Genomic DNA, 21,101 nt, shown 5'->3' with positions numbered 1-21,101 from the left:
TAAAAAGAAACGAAATTCAGTTATTTGTAGAGATGTGGATGGACCTAGAGTCTGTCATACAGAGTGAAGTAAGTCAGAAAGAGAAAAACCAATACCGTATGCTAACACATATATACAAAATCTCAAAAAAAAAACCTCATGAACCTCAAAAACATGATGGTAAGTGAAAGAAGACAGATACAAGAGACTGCATATTATATATGATTCCATTTATATGACGTGCCCAGAAAAGAGAAATTTACAGAGATAGAAAACAGATTAGTGACTACCTGGGGCTGGGGTAGGGGGTGAATTTTGACTCTTTTGTTTAAGTACATTTTATGTCATACTAATGGGAATTAGTATAAACGGGCCCAAGGGATCGTAATGGAGAGAGGATGTGAAAATGTTCTAAAACTGGGTATGGTGACGCTGCACCACTCAGTAATGTTACTCAAAGTCATTGAATTGTACACTTGAAATGGGTAAATTTTATGATATGTAAAATATGTCTCAATAAGCCTGTTAAAAATAATCTGCCTCAAAAAAAAAAAAAAATCTGCCTCTTGGGACATCATGTCCCATCATGAATGTGGGAACCTCTGACACACGTGGAATGACCAACGAGAACATATCAACTAGTTTACCTTAGGGAATGGAGTTTAAGTTGGTTCTGCTTCTCTCCTAAGGGTATATGATCAAGTTTAAGAGCATGGATAAAAACACGCTCTTTTCTTTAAGAAGGAAGAACAGTCATTCAGGTGGCTGTGGAGGAGTCTGTCTCCAGGACCTGTGCTTTATGCCACTTGGAAATGTGTGAAATGCCTAAAGCTGGGCATTTAAAGAACTAGAAAGATGTTGAAGGGGAGGTCTACTGAAGTTCAGCAAATGGAAACAACTCAGCAGTTTAAAGTTGAGGAGCCATGAAAGAAAACTCAGCGCCAGGATGTAGGATGTAGAAATCAATGGATCAGAGATAAAAGCACTGGACAACAGATGTGAGAACACCAAATCAGTAAGCAACATTTAAATAAGCTGGTAGGTCACTAAAGAGTTATGGCATGAGATCCTTTCAGCATAAACTAAAAACCAAGATGCCATGTTGGATTCATGGAAATGCTCAGCGGCTGTCAAAGTGCCCTGTAGGTGTAGCTGATGCAACAGAGGCTCACTTAATAGGACACTGGTGCCTGCGACTGTTAAGAGTTACTAGGCCTTTTGAATTTTGACTATTTTGTTTAATTATACTTTCTTTTTTTTGTTTTTTAAATTAATTTTTATTGGAGTATGGTTGCATTACAATGTTGCGTTAGCCTCCACTGCACAACAAAATGAATCAGCCATACACATACAGATATCCCCTCCCTTCTGGACTTCCCTCCCATTTAGGTTACCACAGTCCCAGACCTTCAACAGTGAGGACCACCACAGCTATGGCTTATGGAGCGCTGACCATGTCAGGCACGAGGTGAAGTGAATTTCTGACATTTCGCATTGAAACTTCAAGGCAAGCCTAATCAGAACATCTGGCTTAATTAAATTTAGTTATTTATTTATTTCTTGGCTGCGCTGCACAGCTTGCAGGATGTTAGTTCCACGACCAGGGACTGAACCTGCGCCCTCGGTAGAGAAAGCGTGGAGTCCCAACCACTGGATGGCCAGGGAGTTCCCACAGCTGACTTTATTATTCTTTACAGATAATGAAGCTTGGAGGTGGCTAAGCAACTCACCAGGGTCAAACTTCTAGGAGATAGGAAAGTCAGACTTCAGATCCTAGTTTCCTAGAGCCTGCATTCTTAACCTCTTTCTGTACTGCCTTGACAAATCAGCAATTTCCAATGATATTAACATTGAGCCATGGAGCTGATTTGGTTCATTAAATTTCTTTTCAAAACATTTAAAACCAGAACACTATTTTTCTCCATCTTTTCAATCTCCTCGATTGTTTTACCTTAATATAATTTTAATATTTTCTAATGCTGTAATTTTTTCTTCTTATCCCAAAGTTTATATTAAAAAGTATGCTGGTTGGGGGCTTCCCTGGTGGCGCAGTGGTTGAGAGTTCGCCTGCCGATGCAGGGGACACGGGTTCGTGCCCGGATCCGGGAAGATCCCACATGCCGCGGAGCGGCTGGGCCCGTGAGCCATGGCCGCTGAGCCTGCGCGTCCGGAGCCTGTGCTCCGCAACGGGAGAGGCCACAACAGTGAGAGGCCCGCGTACCGCCAAAAAAAAAAAATATGCTGGGTAATCTGTCAGAGTTGGTGAGCTGGAAATTAGAATTAAAGAAGAAAAATAATATACAAACACACATATGGAAAGATATATAATATATAGATAATTTACAGAGATTTTTCTTGCTAAATAGTCACTTTCAATGTTTGGACTTCAGCAAGCACTAAGAAGTCGAGCTATACTCAATAATTATTCATCTTTGCTCCTCTTGCTTCGGACGCAAGATCAGTCCCCAACTGCAACTCTTATTCTGTTTGTCAAGTACCCACAATATGCACAAGACTAAGGTAATTTATTTTTGCTTGAATTCACTCTTTAAAGTCAAAATATGTGCCCCAAATCATTATTATTTCTTGATAATCCCAGAGAACTTCCTTTTAAGGTAAACTGCTTATATTGCATACATCCACCCTCTCTTTCTCCACACATATGAAATTGAACAAATTTCTAGAATTCTTACATCCCAAATTATTAAATTTTAAATGTTTAGAATTCAAACTGCATTACAAGTGTATGTGGCATGTGACATAATTCATTATTCGAAATATGAATCAACTGCCCAGAAGTATTATCAGTATTAGTTTTAGATACTTTTTGAAATTCATTAAAAGTAACGAGGCCATTACTAAATGAGATCCGCCAGAGACTTTAAGAAATAAAAGTGTATCTAACAAAATGTGTGTCAAAAAAGTTAGGCTATGTTAGAAATATCTATGCAACGTGAACACAAAATTAAGAATGAAAAAGATAAAGTAGGGAAAAACTAGGATCTCGAAAGGAAATATGCAGCCAGAACTACCAATTCTTGGTTAAAAAAAAGGGGGGGCTGTTATTTTTAAACTGAATATGTATTTTGGTGGTGAGTAAATGGGCAGTCTCACTTCCAGCACAAAGATGAATAAATAAGTCACAGTTCTTGTGCAAGTAAATGTACCTAAAAATTCTACTGCTACTTACACCACCATGAGTAAACTTTAAAGTAAACATCAAAGATTCTTGTGATACAATAAAAAAAAAAATTCTACTGCTACTGACAGATAATTTGATTTGAGAGTATAACTTCCCCTGAGGTCGTCAAACTGAAAGTCAGCTGTAAGCATATTATATACCTTAATCAGCGGGGGATGGGATCCCAGCCTCCACAGCTCACCAACACATAGTTATTGAAAGTGATTATTTGCTGAGTCCTTTGAGAAATTCAATAAGAAAAAACGTGATTGGAGTTTGCAATCTATTTGGGGACAGTTAACTAATGTACACTGGACTACTGTGTGAGTATATGTTAATAACTTAGAGCAGTATTTCGTACACACTAAACGTTACATAAACATTAACAGTTAATACATAGTAATAGTAGTAGCGGTGAACTTCTCTGGGCTGACCACATACATACAGGGTGAGCACTGGTAAGAAAGAGGAGAGTATGGCCAGTGATTAGGAGAGGCTTTAAATGAAGGAAAGCTCGAGCTGATTTACAGAAGTATCTTAAGAGAGACAAGAGAGGGCACTGCTTGAGCAAAGTAATAGAGAGCTGAGGAGGGAAGAATGAGGGAACCTGATTCAGTACTACGTTTGGCACACATATTCCTTATTCTTCTGCATTATCGCCTCTGAATTACAGTGCTGCTAGCGTGGCTGGCTACAGAGGCTGTGCAAGCTGACCAGGATTAGGAAATGAGGTTGAAATGGTCTATGTGTGTCCAGATCATTACAGGTCTTAGATTCTTGGCAGAGGAGGCTGTTTTTGAAGAGTAGGTTACGGAGGGCCATCATAGATTCTAGAGCATAGGAGGAGGGATAAAGATTCAAGGTCAAGCTCTAGAGTTAGGAGTCCTGGACTTGAATTTGAGCTGTTCTCTTATTAACTGTGTCTCTGCCTGGCTAGTTACTTAACCTCTCAGAATCAGTGTTCTTACTTGTAAAATGGAGATAACGATAGTATCGACTGGATTCTGTATGACAATGAATAAGTGTTGAGCATACAGCCTGTCACATAGCAAGCATTCTCCATAATTGGCAGCCATTATTAATTAAGAGGCTAAGGTCCTAGGTGATGAGGCCCATGTGGGTGAAGTTACAGAAGCAGAGAATGGGGAGGAGCAAGCCGTTCTAACACTCTTGAAGAAAATGTCCCTTGGGACACTTAGCCTTCAACAACTTTGAGCTTAGTGATGATTAATCTAAGATGAAATTCAAAACAGACAAGTTAGACTGGGTTTCCAAGCATAAAAATTTTGCTACTCAACATGATTTCAAATATGGAATTATCACACCGATATATCACTGTGAAAATGTATCTACCTGTGTCTTTAAATTACTTTTATTCTGTTACCAGAGCAGGAGTTTAAGAGCTCAGAAAAAAAGAGGGTCTAAAATCTTAGATTGAATCAGAAGTGACTTTAGTAGGCCTGGGAATTAACACTTTGCGGGGGAAAAACCAAAGACTCAATAAACCAAAGACTGCCAAATGGGTACATATCCTAACTGTGGAGAAGATTCAGTTATAGGCCAAACTTTTTATAATATCTTGTTTGTGTATTTAATGTGGCAATGGCCACCATCGTCCCTTGAAGTACTGTAACATACATACATGGCTCCCCTCAACAGTGCTCTTGGAGTTACAGAAAGACGGATACCAAATCACATTCATTCTTGTATTGCCCACCATTATTGAACAAATAGTAGGTATTCCCATTTGTAGAACTGAAATGAATTTGTGAAACTGAATGTTCCAAATGAAGGGCTGGCTGTTCGGGGCCTTGAGCTTCAAGGTGGTTGTGTATCTTCTACATAATTATGTTCTCAACATCTAAAGAATTTTAATTTAACAAAATTAGTCTAATGCTATGGCAGATGTTTTCAATCAATCAGAATGCTCTCCTTGACTGAATATCTTGAGGACTGGGAGGGAATGTGAAGATTTAAAACTTAACAGCTGTTGGGTGGGCTTGAATCATTCTGCTTTGTGTAGCTGAAAATAATAAATAGTGCCTCTGGATGAGTTCTGATCCAGGAGTTTAGAGTCCTGGGTTCCAGTCCTGCCAGTGCCACTTACCACTCCTGTCACCTCAAACATCTATGAAATGGTGACCAGACTAGCCACAACACCTCTTCTTCAGGGAGGTAAAGTTTATAAAAGAATGGTTAAGGAAATACATGTCATTTGCTGGTTCATCTTTTTCTTGGTCTTGAATTATTAGTATAAAGTAAGGATGTTATTTCTGGGTAAGGAAACAAGAACATTTTGTGAGAGTTATACCTAGAGCAATTTTTCCTCAATCACCTTTTTTCAGTCAGTAAAGTGCAAAGAACATGAGCTGAAGTAGCCAAGGAAAGCAGACACTTGAAGAGAATATGACCAAAGCCTTTGAAACCACAATTCAAAGCAGCTAATAAAAGCTATTCTTTTTCTAAAAGGTCGGCCCAAACTTCAATAAATGGGTGGAATATGCTTTACCAACACAAGTCTTTATGTGCAACCAGGCTGTGTTCCTAAAAATGAGTAAATGCTGAAATAATGAATGATGAGGACTGAATTTTTTAAATCTTTTTTGGGGATTGAATCTTTACTATTAAAAAAGTCTGTCATCTTTTTTATACTAGTAGCAATAAAGCATTTTAGATACCCGACAGCTTGGTACCATAAAAATTAAAATTGGGCTTATTTAGATATTTACCTTAGTCTCACTTAATGTTATAGTGATATAGAAAATGACCAAACACTTAAAGATTCTTTTCTTTTTTAAAAGAAAAGTTTGGGAATAACAATCACATAAATAACCATACTTCTGGATTTTAAAAAGTACGTAAGATAAATAAATTTCACTACAGGAAGCTAATCCTTGTGATCAAATATTTGAGTTTTCAGCTTCTTAAACCAGAAGAGTTTATAGGTCAAACAATGTGCAAATCCTATTACGCACGTGAATCTTTTGGGAGGATAGTCACAACCCAATATCTGATGTTTTATGTTCACTATGTTCCCTCACCCCACTCCCACACCCTCCCTCAAAAAAAAAAGCGTATAACAAGTTTGTGTTAAGTACTCAACAAAGGCAGGCAGTCTTTGAGGGGGAAAGATAAAGCGTATTTCATATTTTCCACTACTTTTCCTCTCTCGTGAGGGGAAACAGTGAAGGGGATGGGGGGAAAAAAACACCCTCACGCTCCGAATCGAACGACAAAATACGCATCTTTGTGAAGCTAGTGACCAGACGACATCTACGGGACAGCTGCATCTTCACACAAGTCATTAAGATGTAAGACAGTTAGAATAAATGTTAAGCGCTGCTTCTTGATGTGGCTTGGAGCTCTGAAGAGTCGCCCCAGACCTCCCTTGGGATTTATAAAACACCAGTCGTGCTCTCGGCTCAAATAATTCCCATCCCCACCGGACTGCAAGCTGCAGTGCGTTTCTGAAACGCTGCCGTGCCTTTTCTCTACTACAGAATCGGGGGCAAAAAAGAGACCGGGCGCCACAGGAAGAGTTCAAGCCACAGTTCTGTCCACGTTAAAAGTTCCAGAAAACCGTTCCCATTCCCAACTCTTCCCTGGCAGAGAAGTTCGGGCAGCGCGCGTTCTACCGCCGCGGCTGGGATCCAGCGGAGGGTACTTACTGGGCTGAGCCAATTTTGCTCTCTCTCTTCCCGAGCACTTTGGCAGGCTTTGTGTCGTCCACATCTTGCTGTAGTTCAGTCATCAGGGCCGCGTCTGGAGGGCACCTTCAGACAGTCTCCTCCTCCCGCTTCCCCCACTCCCACCGTCCGGGGCGCAGGCCCAGCGAACCCGCCGCGCCCTCCCTTGCGCCCTGGGCCGCTCGGCGCATCCGGGCCGGCCCTGCCGGGGGCCGCCAACCTGGACACGTTCGAGCCGGCGCGATTGGTCCGAGCTGGCGGGGCAGAGCTGGGAGGGAGGGAAGGGGAGGGTCGAAGCGAAGTGACAACCTCTTTCTCCAACCCAGGAGGCGGAGGAAGAGAAAAAGGAAACCTGTTGAACTAGTCTTGCGGGCAGAGGAAGCTAATTGGCCAAGCAGGTGAAACATATGCCTAACCCGGCGCCGTATAAGTAGCCTCCTGGTAAACTGGGCTTTTTTTCTACCCCGACTGTAAATATGGTGTATGAAAAATGGGCGGCCGGCTGTAGATGCTGGAAACGGCAGGACTGAGTGAGGCTCTCTCTCGCACAGATGCGCTTTGTGGTCTGGCCTGTGCCCCAGCTTAAATTATTCAAGCAGGGTGTAGTCTCTTTGAGGACTGCCTGTCAGAGCTTAAACAATACGTCGGTTCAGTGACTGAGGCAATAAGAGGTAGTTCCTGGTTGACCCTTCCTAGTTGGTAGGGGAGGAGGGGAGCGTGGAGAAGCAGCCATCAAAACCTCACCAGCAACTTGCTTGCTACGCGCCCAACCAATAAAATGAAGCCACTTCTTCCCGCCTTGCTGGTTCTGTCACGTTTTGTGTTTGAAGCATCCAAGGACTCATTTAAGGAACTTTGAGACCTGCCATGTTCTAGCCATTATTCTAAACACCCATTTAGTAGAGTGGGGAAGGAGAAGAAACTTCCCTCTGCCCTTCTAGATTCTTCTGGCTGGTCTAAGGGTTACCTTGACGTGAGATAGATTAATACGAGAAAATCAAATTTAATTACCTGCGTCCAGGGGGCTCCCTAAGAAAATGAGGCCCAAGGACAAGTTAGGCAATCGAGGCTTATGTGCCACCTGAGAGAAGAGAATGGGGCAGGGGTTTGGGACTTCATAGCGTTGACTGAAAAAAAACCAAAATTGCACAACCTAAAAGTTGAGAATTATGTTTTATTTGGCGGACTTGCTGAGTACTTAAGTCCAGAAGACAGCCTTTTGGAGAGCTCTGAGGGATTGCCTGGAAGAGGTAAGAGAGGAGCCAGGACATATACGAGTTTTGGCAACAAAAACCGGGTAGTCAAAAGATTACTGTTAATTAAAGAAAAACCAGACATCTCAAGTTAATGAATTTAGCACTCTTCTATGTATGGGGAGATGCAAGAGTCTGGACTTATTGAAATCATTCCTTTGATATGCACCTTAACTGTCTGGGGCCAGTGTCCTGCTTTTTTTCCATCCTGAATCCCCTCAGGGTGCACAGTTGTGGATGGCTCCATTGTTTGAGGGAAAGAAGGCAATTCACAGGAAGATGAAAATGAGCAAATGGGTGGCAAAAACTGTTTGCTGGGTCATACAGAAACAATGGAACACAGAGAGGAATTTCAACAAGCAGACTTTGCTAGGTTCCTCCCTGTCTACACACCTAGTTCATATTATACTGTAGTAATCTACGGTGACAGCTCCCTTCCTGGAACAGGTCTTCTATCTAAATTTTTTTAGGCAGTTAGGAGAAAGTTCAAAGATTCTTCCCCAATCTTTTGGGCCTTGCTTCTTTTTAGCTTGAAATAATCTGCATGCCAAAGGGATGCATTTTGGGGTGGCCAGCTTTGCTCCCCTGCAATAGCAAATAACGTATGTGTTGGTAGATTTGTAATTTGCTACAGAGTAGTTGAGACTAAAGAATAACTAATACAAAACCTTATTGTTGGAGGCCTAACTTTATGGCTGGGATAAAATTACTAACATTACGCTCCAGGGCTGCCTTCGGATTTTCTTCTAAAATTAATTTTAGATTTAAGAATAATTACAGGGCTTCCCTGGTGGCGCAGTGGTTGAGAGTCCGCCTGCCAATGCGGGGGACACGGGTTCGTGCCCCGATCTGGGCGGATCCCGCGTGCCGTGGAGCGGCTGGGCCCGTGAGCATGGCCGCTGGGCCTGCGCGTCCGGAGCCTGTGAAGTAGTCAATAGCCCTTTCCTAGTGGGGAGGAACTAGAAAGGAGCTAGTACACAACGTTATTTTACTTAGTGGCATTTGCTTGAGTTTAAAAGACATTGTCAAACAGCTTCCTAATTTGTTTATTCTTTGGGCTATTCTACAGTAAAATGGAATGCAGTATTTAAAAGGCAGCAGCAGTAAAATGATAGGGAAACTTCATTGTCATGTGATAAAATAGAGACATAAGATTATGTCTAAAATACATTTTGGGGGACTCTTTGATTTGGCACCAATAAAAAATCCTACCCTCTATTTTTCTTCCTCCAAGCCTCTGGGAACATAATTTCTTGTTTCTGACATCAAAGTTCTAGCCAATACTTCTTCCAGTTATCGAAGCAGTTCTAGTAGAAAATGCCTAACCCACAACCTTTCAGGAGGTAGGGGCTTCTATCCAACAGCTTAGAGTACTGTGAACAGAGAATGTTGCCTGACATTCCAGTAAACAAAGTATGTTGCCTGCCATCCCTGTTCTGTAAGGATCAAGCCATTAGCCACTGCAGGAACCCACTTATGGTGTGCCCTATGGGGAATTCAGGATGGAGAAAACCAGGAAGCTATCTGTGCTTTGGATACTGGCCCTAGATACTAGATAGTTAAGATGTGTGTCTAAGGAATAATTTCAGTAAACCCCGAATCTTGTAACTCCCCATACATAGAAAAACACTAAAATCATTAACTTGAGATATCTGTTTGTGATTAGCAGTAATCTTTTGATGTTCGACTACATGTTGTTTTGGGGGTTTTTTTCCCAGCAAAAAAACTTGTATATATCCTGGCTCTTCTGTTATCTCTTTGGAGCAGTTCCTCATTGTTATCTGAGAGACTGTCTCCTGGACCATAGTCCTCAGTAAGATCCTCGAATAAAACTCAACTTGAAACTTTTAGGTTGTGTAGTTTTTCTTCGGTCAACAATATTGATCAGATTGCGATCTCTTTTTAACATTGATCAGAAACACTGTGCATCTGTCCATAGTTTTGGGGCAGAGTTCAAATATGAGTTTGGAGATTTGAGTGGCTATTTGGTTGCAATGTATGGTCAAGAAGTTACCTAATTTATAACACAGGGCGGGGTATATGTTTATTAGCCAATATAAGTACATGTAAAGTGTCATTACATGCCTGTAATTTTATGTATATTGTCTGATGACATATGTTTTAGAAAATGTTGATGCTCTTACCAAGATGAAACCTGGAAGTGCTGTAATAAGTTAACTACACAAAATATTTAATATACATCATAAGTCATAGAATCCAGGAACACTCTTCAGACCATTCCTGTTTTCAATTTAAGGTTACTATGCAGAGGAGAAAATGGGGGAAAAGTGAGAGAGTTCAGAAGAGAGCTATACATGGAACTTCCCTGGTGACCCAGTGGTTAAGAATCCACCTGCCAGTGTAGGGGACACAGGTTCGAGCCCTGGTCCAGGAAGATCCCGCATGCCGCAGAGCAACTAAGCCCATGTGCCACAACTACTGAGCCTGAGCTCTAGAGCCTGCAAGCCACAACTACTGAAGCCCATGCACCTAGAGCCCAAGCTCAGCAACAAGAGAAGCCACTGCAATGAGAAGCCCGCACGCTGCAACGAAGAGTAGTCCCTGCTCGCTGCAATTAGAGAAAGCCCGCAAGCAGCAACGAATACCTAACGACGATGATGCAATACAGCCAAAAATAAATAAATAAATTTTAAAAAATTAAAAAAAAAGAAGAGAGCTGTACGGTGACACTGAAGAACTTAATTATAAGACATTTTTTAAAAGTTGTAGAAATGAAAGTTGAGAAGCATTATGTGCAGGGGAACTTTATTGAGTGATTTCTGTCAAATATGAGGGAAAATTTCCAAATGAATACAGCCATTAAACATTGGAATGGGAAACTCTAGTAGGCTATCTCCTACTATATCTCCTACTACAGAGGCCTTTGAAAATAAAATCTTAAAAAATCAAATAGAATGGTTTTAAACCAGTATTTCCCAAGCCAAGTTATACTGCAGATGGGGAAATTTGAAATACTCTATTTCTCTCTCTAGGGATGAAGCAAGAACTAAGTTTAGCACCTGTGTTGAGAGGAAGAGGCAAGATCGTAAGGGCTTACTGCTCTAGGGGCAGATGGTAGTTGGGAAAAACTAGTATAAATCTGATTTTGTGAGAAAGCAGAAGCAATAAAAAACTCTTCCAGGTCAATACTCTGTTTTTAAATTAAAATAAATGACACCATATAAACAATAAATTAAAATCTACACTGAAGTTTTAAAATAGATGTCTATTTTCTGTGTGGTAAATGTTACAGATCACAACAATGGGAAGTGGGGAGGCCTCTGAGACCAGCCAGGATAGTGGTTTTCACACCAGATTCTGGGGTGACTGGTGAGGGGATGGGCCAGCATTTGAGCTTAGGTCTTCTGACTGCAGTCCCCACCTCTAACCACTACTCCAATATACAGCCTGTCCTGCTTCAGTCAGAACTCTTCCACTTGTATCTCTCTCATTTATTTCTGTTCTGTATTAGTTTCAGTTTGAGGGAAGGGGTTGTCTGCCACACATCCAACCGAATTAAAATATCAAATCCCTGCCATCATTTTTCTGAGCCCAAGCTTCAGAGAGTTTAGCGACTTGGCCAAAATTACAGTGGTCCCATGAGGATGAAGACCCAGCTTTTCTGACTCCCAGTGGGTGCTTATAAAGGGTAGTAGGAAAGTGAACAGTGAAAACAAAGCTTATTAATGGCAGAGACGTGTGCCTTAGAGGAGGGTGTGCGTGAGGGGGGCAAAGCCCAAGGATCCTTAGACATATATAGTATTTGTGGGAAAGAAATGTTTGAATCTAGAACTACCTTTGGTGGCTGCATTTTGCAGTTACCTATTGCTGCGAAACTAACCACCTCAAATCTTGGTGGCTTAAAACAATGATGTATTATTGTCTCTTATGGTACAGTGGATGGATGGGGCTCAGCTGGATAGTTCTCATTTGGGGGCTCTCATGCAGATGCAGTCAGAGGGCCCCCAAGGTTGGGGGGGGCAATTCCCCCAACGGCAATTATTTGAATGCTCTTCTGAACTGGATGTGCGCTCTCATATCTGATGCTTCAGCTGAGATGGCTGGAACAGCTGGGGGCTATCTGAGCATTTTAGTCTCTCTGCATGGCCCCCCACATGGCTAGCTTGGGCTTCCTTACAGCATGGCAGTCCCAGTATAGTTGGACTTTTTAACTTGGTGATTGGCTTCCTTCAGAGCATATGTTCCATGATATCAAGATGGAATCTGCAAGGTTTCCTATGAGATAGCCTAGGACATCAGGCGTCTTCACCTCTGCTGCATTCTGTCGGTCACAGGCGAGCCACAGGGCCAGCTCAGGTTCAAGGCAAAGAACTACCCAAGGTGTGAATACCAGGAGTGCAGCTCACCGTGGGCCATTTTTGGAGACCAGCTACCACAGTGCAGATAAGAGATTAGGTCCTCTGACTCCAGACACTTCGTCACTGGGCACGTGAGTAAGTGGGCATTTCTAATAGCATTGTTCTAAACATGTGAGATATAGAAATGGACAAAACAAGCAAAAACCCATACTGTGGTGGCTCTTACATTCTACTTTTTTATCAAAAATAAAAAAGTAACACATAAATAACACAGTTTCAACAGATAAGAGATATAAAGAAAATAAAATAGAACATCAGGGAGAGTGAGGGAGGTCTGTTTTACATAGGATGATCAGGGAAGCCTCTTTGACAGGTGACATCTCAGCTGAGACTTGAAGGAGGGGAAGGAGGAAGCCATGTGAAGTCTGGGAGCAAAGCTTGCCAGCCAGAGCGAAGGGCATGGGGAAAGACCTCCAGGCAGGGCTGAGCTTGGCGTATGCTAGGGAACAGCAAGAAGGCCACTGTTCTACACCGTGCCTGGCGTATAAGGAGGGAAGAGAAGGTTGCGGGGAATGGTCTCAGAGAGACACTATCTCCTCTGCCCATTTGTTTATTATCTGTCCTCTCCTACAAGAATGGAATCTTCTCAAAAATAAAGGACTTGTCTGTTGTGTTAGCCACTGTATCCACAGCGCCTGGTTCATGTTAGATGCTCAATAAATATGTGTTGAATGAATGAATGAATCGTTGGGTGATTGTTTCCAACCAGAGGTTCTCAACCATACTCATCTGGAACTCTAGCTGACCTGAGATGTTGATTTGAATAATATTGGTCTTTTTTTTTTTTTTTCAATTATCACGGGGAAAAAAAGAGTGCATGAAAAAGAAATATAACTTAAATCTCTCCCGAGCCCTCCCTCCCCGTTTAGAAAGGAAAACCTTTGGCCTGTGCTACTTCTCACTTGTCTGCTAGTTGAGTGCAAGTGCTTCAAACAGGTCAGAGAGGTCCCATGACTCCCAGATGGTCTAGCTCCGGAGCAAGTCCAAGAATTACTGTTTATAACCCACAGGCAACACTTTAAAGTTATGGAATCGCTCATATTTTCTTAGAGAAACATCCATACAGCTACTTCCTTTCCCTGTTTTGGGAACTAATGGCCATGCTGTCGATATGAGGACTGGCCTTTCTCTTTCCTTGCACGCTGGTTTGGCATGTTCTGTTTTCCTCCCTGTGAAATGTTTTGACAAGGCAGTCCATGCAGGGCAATCAGCACATTGTTTTGAAGCAGGTAATATTGAAGTATTGTTAAAGTAGTTTCTGCAAGTTACATTTTTCTTTATGTCACCAATATTGCACACTTTTAATTGCTTTTCATTCTTTTTGCACATACTTTCATATTTTCTGACAATTCCTATTAGCATTTTGTTATCTTCCAATCTGTTCTCGATGTAGCACCATTCATTTCAAAAATTTATCCAACAAATAACCTGGCAAAGAAGGAACATGAGAGAAGGAACCAACAAATACCTCAGGCAAATAAGAAAGTTTTTCTATTTCTCTCAAATAGCTACATATTCACTTTGCTTTTATTTTGTGGCTGAACCTTATAAATAAACCCTACATTTGAGGCAAATTGTGCAGTCTGTCCTCCCTCCCTTCCTTCCTTTCCTCCAATCAGCACTTTTTGGATGCCTTTTATGTGCTAGGCTATATTCTGGGTGGTGGAGATATAAAAATAAATAAGCACCTGCTTGCTATAAGTGAGTTTGCAGTCCAATGGGAGAGTTCAATATACAGATATTTACAAAACATACATACACAGAACCTTAGTCAAAAACTGCTACCTTCATATGTCACAACCAGACACTTGGACCAAGTGACATCATTCTGTAAAACGGTGGGAGGGGCGGGAGAGGGCCCTTTGATTCTTCAGGTTCTACTGTTTTGGGTCACACATGAGCCACGCCCTCCCCCGCCCCTCCCCCCAGACATCTGCACAACTTATTGAAAAGGCCCTAGACTGGAAGTCAGGAGGACTGGGCTCCAGTCCAAGCACTTTGCTTGGTGCCAGAATATGAATCTATTCATGAAACACAGCATTGAAGTAACAGAACGCTGGCCTCAAGGGAAGGACCCTAAACCTCACGGTTATAGCTACATCACTTTCTGCCTTACACAGACTAACTGTAAGAACCAGGGGGAAAACAAAACAAAACATCTTTTACACAGAAATGTTGCATTTACCAATTGCAAAACGACAATTTTAAATAAATTTCATGAGGAGAGAGTAATTATGCAAATCTATTCCTCTGGGAACCTAAGGCCTTGACCTCCTTCCTGGAGGGCTTTGTTCTTCTTTGCATTCATTTCTACTTTTAAAAGCATACCAGATGAAAACAGAATGTTTCCCTGTGTGTTAGGATCACAGGCTAATTAAAATCAGAATCTAATTTTTATTTTTAGTAGTAGTCAGCAAAATGAAAAGTTCATCCTTCCTCCATATCAAAAAGTATATAAGTTCTTTAATAAGACACATAATAGAGGGAGATTCAGACATTGGAAGTGCTTGGTGCTATAGAGTCCCAATCTCCCAGATTTCAAAAAAATAATTGTATAAATTTGTAGTAGACACTGCCAAGAAACAGGAGATGAGAGCCGGTGGGAATGGTCTTGGTTCCTAGCTTCTCAGTTGTCCACCACCCCATCCCCTGCACCAGGTGGTCCGACAGTATTTGCTTTTCTGCTATTGGCATCCAAGGGCTTTCCTGTGGTATCCTGTCAGTAAACAAATCCCCTTGTTTGAGCTAGCTGAGTGAGTTTATCTGGCAATTAAAGAGCCCTGGGAGGAGTAGAGGAGTCCGGTTTCAGACTGATCTTGAGTCCTAATATGCATCATACCACCTCGGAAGAATGACTTAATCTCCTCTAAGCCTCAATTTCCCCATCTGTGGGAAAAGAATGGGAATAGCAGTAGTATCTATCTTATAGGACCCCTGGGGAGTTTAAAGAGAAAATATATATAAAGGAATTAGTACACTATGCAGGTACATAGTAAGCACTCAAGTCGTATAAACTACTAATTATCATTATTACTTTATTACTGACCAGGATAATATTTTAACAAATTGAGGGTATTGCCCTCCCTTAGTTCATCAGCCCTCAGTATGTAAAGACAGTGTGTGTAGTATTATTACATGCTAGACAGATTTACAAAAGCTAGAGATGTACCTTCTCTTCCTCTGAGTCCTCAGCCCTCTTCAGGTTGATTTCTTATGTCAGAAGCTGAGGCTACAACCTTATATCAGTGGCACTGATATGTTTAACTTGCTGGAGCTCAGCTACAGTCTCTCATGTGTCCTTGGGGTTTTTTTTCTCTCTCAGATGTCTTTGCCACTGTAAAAGCTTTAGCTTAACCATTAAAGGAGACAATGGAATTGAGAGTTAATCAATATGAACTCTTATGGACTGGAGGCTTGTGATAGCTAAGGTGACTGACTGTATGTCCTGGTTTGCTTGGATCAGTCCTGATTTAGTCCTGCAGTTCTGGCATAATTATGATAGTGCCCCTTTCACTCTCCAAAGGTGTCCCTGTTTGGATAATTTATTGATAGCCAGTGCACAGTACTGGCCAGAGTGAAATATCATGTTAGTTCAGTTGTTGGGCTAGGCATCTAATGAACCGGACTCTTGGATCTGATTGGCTGCTCAGTACAGTACCCTCTGTCACTCACTGTACTCCCAAATTTATTAAATGACCTGAAAGTTACCGAATGCTGGGGTGAAAATCAATGTATGCAAGAATGTCAAATGACCACAGTTACTTGAAAAATAACTCAAAGCTCATGCTCCATTGGTGTCAAATCAGGGGCCTGCGCAGAGTTGATAGCTTCATGACCCAACCAAGAGTTTAGGTCTAAGTGACTCCCTGTTATTACTTATCTTGGCTTCGCTAACCACAAGGCAGAATTTTTGCTTAGACCTAACTGAGTCAACACTTATGTTGATGCTGAGGTGGTAAACATTCTGATTTAATTCTCCAGATGCTTTCTTTAATCATTTTGCTCTAGAAGAAAGAAATGGGTCATATGACTCTTCTACAGTAAGAATTTGAAGGCTGCTGCTTCTCTTAAGCTGCAGGCTATGGTTTTCAGTTTACCACCTAGTGAGCTAATTCCTCAGATCCTTGGGTACCTAATGGTTAGTAAACCGCCAATGTAAACTTTGTAAAGAAAAACCCTAGCACATACCAGAAAACAAAAAAAAATCAGGTTTAGGATTCCTTTACTTTTTTATTTATCATTTTCTATTTTTGTTACCTGCTTTATTTAAAATGTGGATAGTGGTTACCTTGCGGGTATGGACGAAGAAGGGGGTAGACGACTTTCAAGGGCGCTAGAAATGTTCTATATGTTGATCTGGGTAGTGGTTATGTGGGCGTATGCATATGTAAAAGTTCTTGAGTGTACGCATTTTAATGTATTTGAGTTAAACCTCAATTAAAAGAAGTAAAAAGAAAAGCCTCAAATCTTTTTAGGCAGAGCTGGTTAAAAAAAAAAAGATTCTGGTTAATAAAATAACAGAAAGAAGAAACGAAACACCTACTTACCTAAAGATTTTATCTCTTTTTTTTCTCTTGTATATCAATATGATCTTTGTCTCTACTTCTTTCTATGGATATATATCTTATTATCTCTGTCTTTGATAATTAAACTGCAAATTATGGCAAAAGAGTTTTTGAATAAGACTTTTTCTTCCTACTTCCAGTCACATGTTTATTTCAGTATGCGACATTACAAAGTTTTAAACTCTTTTAACTATGCACTTTTTGCATAACCCATGAAATAGCTACCAAAAGCTTCCTGAGCAATACCAGTCACTGCTTAGGAATAGTATGCAGCTTCACCTCTTGATTTCCAGTTTATCATGTGATCGTTTAATAAGTTCGTTGAGTTATATAATCAAAAGGATCAAGAGAAGCAAATGGCATTTACTATAAAATAAATACTCTGCAAATTAGAACAGATATTTTAGAAAATATTTGCTACCCTCAAATATCCTCTTTTGCTTTGCTATCTACCCCCAAATGGTACTCTACTAATGTGTAGCCAGCATACAATGATCTAAGATTTAGGTCAGTTCAAGGACTGAGATTATATTCAGTTAAAGAAAAAGTAAGGGGGAAGGAGAGGCTACAATTAATCGAGTGCCTCCTATGTGCCATACACTGTGCCTAGCATAGACTAGTTAGTCTTTACAACAACCCCATGAGGATTTTCTTATTGCATCAATGAAGAAACTACGGTTCAGAAAAAGTAAACAACTCTACAAAGATCGCACAGCTAATAATTCAGGTGCGTTGATTTCTGAAGCTTGCTCTTTTTGTGCTATTTCTGGTGATGCCACAAGAGGCGAATTCTGAAGTGATTAAAAGATTCCAAGGGCCTTTGAGATAATCTCATCAGTCCCACTTGTTGGGAGGTAAGAAACTGGGTCTAGGGAGGTTATATTGTGTCCATCTGGGCAACACACAGCTCAATTTCCTCCTGGAAGCTCCCTTCACTTCTCTCCTCACCTCCCCACCTCATCCTGCCCCACTAACCTACCATAGTCAGAATTAAAACCCTTTGTATATATTTTGTGGTATGCAAGGGTGAGTGGCTTCTGGAGCCTGGATTTAAATCCCTGATTTACTATTTATGAGCTGTGTGACCTTGAGTAAGTTACTCAACCTCTCTGAGCTTCAGTTTCCTCATAGTGAAAAAGAAGAGAATAATAGTGCCTGTCTCATAGAGTGGGTGTGATAATTAAATGAATTAAAACATGAATAGCCCTTCCCCCCATCAACCCATGTTGGACATGTGCAGTGAGCAAGCAATTTTATTATAAGACATTGAAATTTTGTTGTTATTCATTGCCACAGTACAACCTAGCTCACATGCTTCAGGATACCTCTGGTCAGGCTCTATATACAAGACCTTTCTTCAAGACCATGCATACATTCACTAACAGTGGAAAAAAACAGGTAGATTGATATTTATGGTATGTTTCATCTGCTTGATTTACAAGTGGAACAATTTATTGACATGTGGTTAAAACATTCATTGCATTAGATCATACTTTCCCTTTCTCTTTCCCTTTAGAAGACTACTAGTGATAGACATTATAGAAATTTAAGGGCCCTGGAGATACAGAATCAGTCTCTATCAGAAAAACAAACTAACAAACAAAAAAGCCATGGATAGCCCTTTAGAATGGGGTGTGGCATGTAATAAGTGTCTCATGAATGTAAGCGATTAGTTCTTGTCATTATGCTGCATAATACTTTTATCTTGATTTATTGTTACATGTATACAGGCTCGTCTTTCCAGTGGGATTGAGATGGTGTCTGGCACATCTTGGTAATTCTCCCCTCAGTGCCAAGATCAGTGTTTAACAATTCTAGACATGGAACAAATGCCCCTTGGATTGATTTCATTTACCTAGCTGATGACTTTGCAAATTTTCCACATTTTCCAAATTTCACCAGTTAGCGACTCCGTCAAGTGCAGAATCCAAGCCTCCCAAACATTATTCTGCTACACTTGACAATCCTGATTATTGATTTCCCAGCTGGCATTTATCCCCGGGGTTCCTCATTGCTTTTGGAAATCTAAAAGTACGGGGGTAGTTGCATACGCCCATGATTCAATTCAGGAATTAGTTATTTCTTTGTTATTCCTTTAGGGGATTAACATCAAGCATGGACTGCCTTTCTAGCCTTGCTATTATGTGGTTAATGCAAACTGGGCTAATGTAACAAGCAAGTAAATCCTAACGTGCTTTCTACCGGCAGCTTCCCATTTCCATCGCACTGTTTCTTCAACTCCCCCTTCGAGCTGCCAGGAGGAAAAGTAAGGCCTTTTTCTCTTTTTTGCTTCCCGTCACATTCTGCTCTCTATCAAATATTCCCACCACAGAGAAGTCCAAGGCTTCTTTTCCTTGAGTTGTATCGAGACTGTGGAATCCTGAAATGTCCCGATTTCAGGGAAGGTCACTATTGTTTTTTGATTTACAGTCAGAAAATTTTACCTCTGCATTTCAGTAGCACGAGACTATTGTTTTCCAAAGTATGATATGTGGAACGTCGTGACAAGCTTTCTAAAAATGTGGACTGCCACAATCGGACATTAGCATTCCATCCTCTTCTGGCAGAGTAGTGGATGTTTTTTTTTTTAAATGACAAATTCAGCGCTATTGTTTTAAGATTCAAATATTGTTCAGCATCTCTGAGTTTTGGAAAAATAATGCTGTTATTCTACTGTGAATTTCATAAGTTGTTCCCTTCCAGATAGCCACTTCCTTATTAGCAGAACCAGGGGGATGAATATATTTAGAAAGCCTCCCTGACCTTTGCGAAGGTTTGGAGACATTTGAGTCATTCAATGTGAATCTTTCGGTGTGTCAAACTCGACATCAGGAGATATGAAGCTGCTTTTAAATAAGATAAAACTCATCATGCAAATGCTCTGATGTATAAAATTACAAGAGAAATGTAACTTTATGGAATATTAATTTTACATTAAGATGAGTTTACTTCTAGAAGAGAGAATAGGCAAAACATTCTCTGATGTAAATTGTACCAAGGTTTTCTTAGGTCAGTCTCCCAAGGCAATAGAAATAAAAACAAAAATAAACAAATGGGACCTGATCAGACTTACAAGTTTTTGCACTGCAAAGGAAACCATAAAAAAAAAAAAATGAAAAGACAACTTACGGAATGGGAGAAAATATTTGCAAATGATGCAACTGACAAGAGCTTAATCTCTAAAATATACAACAGCTCATACAACTTAACAACAACAAAAACAACCCCATCAAAAAATGGGCAGAAGACCTTAATAGACATTTCTCCAAAGAAGGCTTACAGATGGTCAGTAGGCACATGAAGAGATGCTCAACATCGTTAATCATTAGAGAAATGCAAATCAAAACTACAGTGAGGTACCACCTCGCACCAGACAGAATGGCCATCATCAAAAAGTCTGCAAACAATAAATGCAGGAGAGGGTGTGGAGAAAAGGGAACGCTCTTGCACTGCTGATGGGAATGTAAATTGGTGCAGCCACTGTGGAAAAGAGTATGGAGGTTCCTCAGAAAACTAAAAATAGAATTACCACATGCTCCAGCAATCTCACTCCTGGTCATATACCCGGACAAAACTGTAATTCAAAAAGATACATGCACCCCCTCTGTTCATAGCAGCACTGTTTGCAATAGCCAAAACATGGAAAAAACCTAAATGTCCATTGAAAGATGAATGGATAAAGTAGATTTGGTACATGTATACAATGGAATACTACTCAGCCATAAAAAAGAATGAAATAATGCCATTTGCAGCAACATGGATGCAACTAGAGATGATCATACTAACTGAAGTAAGTCAAAAAGAGAAAGACAAACATCATATAATATTACTTATATATAGCATTTAAAATATGGCACAAATGAACCTATCTACAAAACAGAAACAGAATCACAGACATAGAGATCAGACTTCTGGTTGCCAGAGGGGGATGGGGGGAGGGAGAGGGATGGACTGGGAGTCTGGGGTTGGTAGATGAAAACTATTACATTTAGAATGGATAAACAACAAGGTCCTACTATATAGCACAGGGAACTATATCCAATCTCCTGGGATAAACC

The 21,101-nt window shown here is 40.7% G+C and overlaps 1 protein-coding gene across 2 annotated transcripts in view; it reads right to left on the bottom strand.

Moving 5' to 3' along the window:
• Positions 1-21,101, bottom strand: part of GRAMD2B (GRAM domain containing 2B) — a 103,220-nt gene that overhangs the window by 58,725 nt on the left and 23,394 nt on the right. Inside the window, exon 1 of one of the 2 annotated variants that reach the window (XM_082652399.1) lies at positions 6,829-7,049. The exons of the other annotated variant lie outside the window; for it this stretch is intronic. Coding sequence (XP_082508525.1) covers positions 6,829-6,911 — 83 coding nt within the window. The 5' untranslated portion in view covers positions 6,912-7,049. Of the gene's footprint in view, positions 1-6,828; positions 7,050-21,101 lie in introns of those variants that run through there. 2 annotated transcript variants of the gene reach the window in all.

The sequence above is a fragment of the Grampus griseus genome (assembly GCF_964374135.1).
Source record: "Grampus griseus genome assembly, chromosome: 3".
In the NCBI taxonomy this organism is placed as follows: domain Eukaryota; kingdom Metazoa; phylum Chordata; class Mammalia; order Artiodactyla; family Delphinidae; genus Grampus; species Grampus griseus.
Note: the sequence above shows the minus strand (reverse complement) of the source record. Positions and strands in the feature narration are given on the sequence as shown.